General features: G+C 44.5%; 1 protein-coding gene across 1 annotated transcript; it reads right to left on the bottom strand.

Moving 5' to 3' along the window:
- Window positions 1-2099: 2099 nt before the first annotated feature.
- Window positions 2100-5266, bottom strand: ppp1r3ca (protein phosphatase 1, regulatory subunit 3Ca). The gene is made up of 2 exons (XM_034078662.2): window positions 5095-5266; window positions 2100-4008 (listed from the first exon to the last, which is right to left on the bottom strand). The coding sequence occupies exons 1-2, from the start codon at window positions 5106-5108 to the stop codon at window positions 3018-3020; spliced, it is 1005 nt and encodes a 334-aa protein (XP_033934553.1). The 5' UTR covers window positions 5109-5266; the 3' UTR covers window positions 2100-3017.
- Between the last annotated feature and the right edge of the window lie 203 nt (window positions 5267-5469).

Below are 5469 nucleotides of genomic sequence, written 5' to 3'. Positions count from 1 at the left end.
GATATACACCTGCACATCAGCAGGAGGACTCTTTAAAGTAGAGACACTACATACTGATATACACCTGAACATCAGCAGGAGAGGACTCTTTAAAGTAGAGACACTACATACTGATATACACCTGAACATCAGCAGGAGAGGACTCTTTAAAGCAAGCTTGTAAATATGACTTGGGATTTCCTCCATTCTTGCTCACATACGTTTTGAATTGACCAACAAAAAAAACAGAGAGAGGAAATTAGAGTTCACCATGTAAAAAACCAGAGAGACATTGAATGTTTCTGTAAAAACGGATTCCGACCCACGTCAGCAAAGGGCAGGGAGAACAGAAAGATGGAGGTTTTGGAGAGGATGAGCACGGTTACGCTGATCCATCAGGAAATGACAGGTAACATGGGAATGTGGGTCCATCAGGTGCAGATGAGCTGGAGCCGGAGGGCAGCTGAAGATCTACTCAGTGTTAGGCAACAGCAAAGCTTGTGCATGTTACAACATCACTTTTTACCGGCACACATACATGTACATATATGTAATATGTATAGATGACCCACATATGTATATATGCTCATTTCTTATTTTAAAAGTTACTTAACTGTATATTTATTTATTTGTTTATTCCAGGAGACCGAGGGTAGACCTAGGACCAGGTGGAGGGGTTATATCTCTTCTGGCCTGGGAGCCCCTTGGGACCCCCAGTCAGAGCAGGTTGATGGGGGGAAAGGGACGTTTGGGGCTCTCTGCTGGAACTGATACCCCGAGACCCGACCACGGAGAAGCGGGAGAAGATGGATGTTTCTTCCACACATGGCAGTTATTTCAAAACAAAACATGGACACTTATACTAGCTTTTTTCATATATATAGCGCAAGGTGGAAACAAATGACAAAATAAAATAAAAAATGAAATAACCATTACAAATAAAAATAAAAGCAATATTCTTTCAGTCACAGTTGCTTACAAATACTGAAACATAAAGCCACGACACAATCAAAAGTAAACTTCATACTGTCTAATTACGCTTTCTTCATACATTTTCTTAAACATGAAAATGTTCTTACAGCCCTTTAAAATCATTCGGCAAAGAATCCATTTCAATGTTATCTTTCATTGTAAGTGTGTGTACATCAAGATGTGTGTACATCTTAATGTGTGTACATCAAATGTGTATTCATCTTGTGTGAATCTGTGCTGTCCTGTTCTCTCACATCTCACCGTGTTTGCCTTTAATCTAATTTCCCACACGGATTAATAAAGGTCCATCTTGTCTTATCTTTTGTTCAGTATCGTATGTTTCTTCTTCCATTTCGAGGCAGCCATGATCTCTTTCCAGAAACATCCCCACAGCTTGAGGTGCTGACATGGCGCCTTAGTTAAACAACTTTGACCCGGGTAAATGTCATGTCATGGTTGTTGTCGGTGAGCAAAGACATAAGAGTCATACCAGCCTGTATTTAAAGAGTTAAAACGATGATAGAGCGGCTGCAGAAAGTCATCACGCTGTAGCCCGAGGTCTTTCCTGCTCACGCTCCAAAGGAAGGAGAATGCATTCCTCCTGCAGAATCTGAACACACGGACAGCTGACCAGAGTCTGCAGGAAGAGAGGGAAGCGCTCCGGGCTTCTGTCGTCTTTCCGAGGGCTCAGCAGACGGAGGGTTTGGCATTATTTTGATACCGAAGTTATGATTTATTTTAGGGTTAGTCATCGTTCCACATGCATGAGGTAGATGGTGTGCGCAGCCTGGATTTGCATGAATAATTTGATCAGTTTCTACGTCTTAATGTCCGGCTGCTGACTCGTGCATGCACCGTGTAGAACTGATGATTGCAAACACACTTTGTTCGCTGCTTTTGCTTCCTTTAAAAAGGACCCAATACGACTTCCTGCATGAGCTGTGGCTCTAAAATACCTGTTGTGTTTTGGGTAATGGTGGAGGAACGTCTTTTACTTGGTATTCAGACGATTGGTATTCGTCATTAAAACATTGGGAAGGCCTTGTAGAAGAAGTACGGGGAATAAAATGAGGTTAATCAAATATCTATACATGTTTAATGAAGCATGTGTGCACAAACTGATAATAAGAAAACGATCAGGAGGCACGTTTAGAACAAGTATAGCAATTTTATTTCTGAAAGGGAAATACTTTACAAACACCTTCAAGTGAAACGAAATGCTGGGCGCAGACAGACCCTTCTTCACAGAGAACCGATTGTTTTCAAGATAAAGATACAGCTCATTTCCAGCCACACATCCTGTACACATCACACGACTTAAAAACACTCAAATATAAACATCCCATCACTCCTTTTTCAAAACGTACCTTAACCCATCCATCTTCCGAGGGGGAGACAACCAATCACGTGCGTCGTCTCCTTTCATAGCAGCTCTCAATAAACTTACCAACATATTACATCATCCCAACGACATTTCTCATCATGTGCAATTCACAGGGAGGGAAAGAAAGGGCTGAGTCACTCGACATGTATTTTAAATAAGGCCCTTTTGAGTTTAATTATTCTCTCATTTGAAGGTGCAACGTTTTAGTGTCTTGCATTAGCAATGAATCAGCTGTGTTTCATTTAGTAGAGGACCATTCTGTCGCCATGTACTTCCCCTTCAATATGAAGGACTTAATCGTGTTGATTTCCACTTCTCCAGTTTACGGAAATCAAATTGAGAGGGTCATCTCAATCAGTGCATATTTAACCATGAAACCAGGCCCTCCGAAGGGGCTCCGACTCTCGTCATGACACATCGTCTGTATTTTAGCGGGCACTCTGAGAAGGCACATTAACATTATACAAACAATTATGTGAAACAGGATATTTTTTTCCACATGAATCCTTGCTCTCCGAGGCCACGTGACAGCGGGAAGCAGGTCAGTTGAGCGCTGTCTGGTTTCTACATGTTCCGTTTGCTTCAGTTCAGTTTCTGGCTGAGCGCCGCTCACAGCTTCGCGCCGAATGCCCCTGTTTCTCATCTTATTCCAATGTCATTTCAGCAAACAAGACTCGTGGTTTCACCAGTAAGGCACGGTGCTATCGATCCGACCCCAGCTCTGCCAGCCGGGGAAAAGTCCAGTGGACATGCGGGGGCTTCCAAACTGATCAAACTCCATCTCAAGAACCTTCACCCCCTTGTTTTCGAAGGGTTTCCTCTGCTCCGGTGTCACAACATTTAGATCCTCTCCGTTCCAGCCCACGTGCTTCAGGATGTAGTTCTTGCCGTCATTATTGTCCCAGAAGGTCCGCTCCTGGGTTGTGCAGAAGCAGATGCAGAACTCGACGCGGTTTTGCGCCGGGATTTGGGCGGGCAGATCCAGGACGAAGGCGAAAGTGTCGGAGTCCTGGCAGCTGTACACGTTGTTCATGAAGGAGCACTCGACGTCGGTGAAACTGACCCACGAGTCGTACGTTACTCGAAGCTTCACCTTCTTCTCGAAGCCCATGTTTCGGACCTTTATGGTGCCGGTGAGCGAGCGTTCCTGCAGCGAACAGTTCTCCAAACACACAGAGTTGGCAATCAGCCGGTTCCTGAAGTCCAGGTAGTCGGCGGATGGTTGTTTAAAGTCCAGCACCAGGTTTTGCACCAAGTTAATCTTTAGGTCCATGGTTGCCGCTTCCAAGTCGAACATGTCGAACTGGAGCTCCTCGCCGATGCTTCGTTTCTGGTACGGCTCGTCGTCGAACTTGGAGAAGACGTGGATGGCGGTGAGAGACATTCCTTTAGTGTCGGCGAACACCACCTTCTTCTTCTTGCAGGCGTTGTCGTTCCCACTCCATCCCATGCAGTTTACGTCGTCCATGGCCCTCTGCTGGCTGCTGAGGCAGGGACGAAGAGGTTTGAAAAGCTGCTGATTGTTGGACGACTGCTTCACCCGGTTCTTGGTCCTCTGGAGGTCCTCGTAGGATCTGAGGAAACCCCGGAGAGGAGGCGGAGAGTGGCTCATGTAGAATCTCATCGGCATCACAGGACCAGGCATCGCTGACGGACTGAAGGACCGGAGCACACTGAGGGAGGAGGAGGTGTGTCGGGAGAGGAAATGGAGAAGGAGGTGGAGAGAAAGAGGGGCAGTCAGAACAATGGCTTCACTTTAAGCACTTAAAAATGTCTGCTCTGATTTAAACTAAGACGCCATCACTTTGTACTTTCTGCACAGTGACAAGATCTACAAAAGTAAAACTCTGCTTTTTTAGAGTTGAAAGAAGTACTCTTAAGATGATATAATTAAGTAAAAGTACTCAGATCTTGTAATTCAGTAAAAGTAGTACCATAATGTGGGAATACTGAGTTACATGTAAAAGTCCCCCATTCAAAATGTTACTTAAAGGTGGGGTAGGTAATTTTGGAGAAAGCAGCTTGAGTGCGCTAGAATTTGAAAATAAACAGCCGGAAAAAATCTGCCACTTCCTCACAGAGCCCCTCCTCCAACACACACGAACACACACATGACCAATGAGGGCACGAGGTAAGTTTGTGCACAGATGGAAGGTTGACAGGCAGGTAGGCCATCCAGTTACTTTAGCCGGGCGGCTCAGATGATTGGTCGTGCTTTTTACAGCACCACGGCTTCCACTGATGACATGTTTTTATGTATTTATTGTCATAGCACTTCAGATATTCATTACTATCGGGATGTTAAGAGATTTCAATGGAATATAACAAGTGTATCTCCAGCCGGTTTCTCAAACGTACCTACCCCACCTTTAAGTGAAAAGGATTTAAAAATACTTTAAGTCACAAAAGTAAAAGTACTCATTGTGCAGATTGGGCCCATTAAAAAGTAACTTCAAATAAATCTGCGAAGTGACTAGTAACCAAATATTTAAAATAAATGTAGTGGAGTAAAAAGTAAGCTACAATATGTGCTAACAGATGAGTGGATTAAAAGTATAAACGAGCATACTGTGAGAATACTGAAGTAAAGTAGAAGTTCCTCAATAAGTACAGAACTTGAGTACATGTACGTAGTTACATTACATCACACACCGTGGCTTTTAAATCAAATTAAACTGCTTTCAATCGTCTGCACAGTAAAAGTACTTCGTGTTAATTCAGCAACACATGGGACAAATCAAACTGCTTCTGGTCCTTACCTTGCAGCACTCATGGAAGAAATAAAGTTATCGGTTCCAGTAAAAGACAGAGGGTCTTTTCGAAGAGTCTTCTTGATTCTAACAGAGCATACCGCCTCCTCTCTCTTCCTTCCTTCCTTCCTGCCAGCCTGCCTGCCTGCCTGCCTGCCTTTGTGCTGGGGTTGCTCAGCACTCGGGGATTTCTACTGCCTCACAGAGTCATTTGCATATGCAATCATCTGGTCTGTGAAACAGCCAATGAGAATTGGGTGGAGTTCACCAGCAGCCAATCAGCAGGAGCTTTGTTTGGCTGCAGGCCAGCCGGTAGGGGTGTGTCGCCACATGGCCTCATTGCATGCTGGAGGCCTCCTGCTGTTTCTCAGCTGTTTTCTGAGG

Source organism: Pseudochaenichthys georgianus, unplaced genomic scaffold (genome assembly GCF_902827115.2).
Source record: "Pseudochaenichthys georgianus unplaced genomic scaffold, fPseGeo1.2 scaffold_457_arrow_ctg1, whole genome shotgun sequence".
Lineage (NCBI taxonomy): Eukaryota > Metazoa > Chordata > Actinopteri > Perciformes > Channichthyidae > Pseudochaenichthys > Pseudochaenichthys georgianus.
Note: the sequence above shows the minus strand (reverse complement) of the source record. Positions and strands in the feature narration are given on the sequence as shown.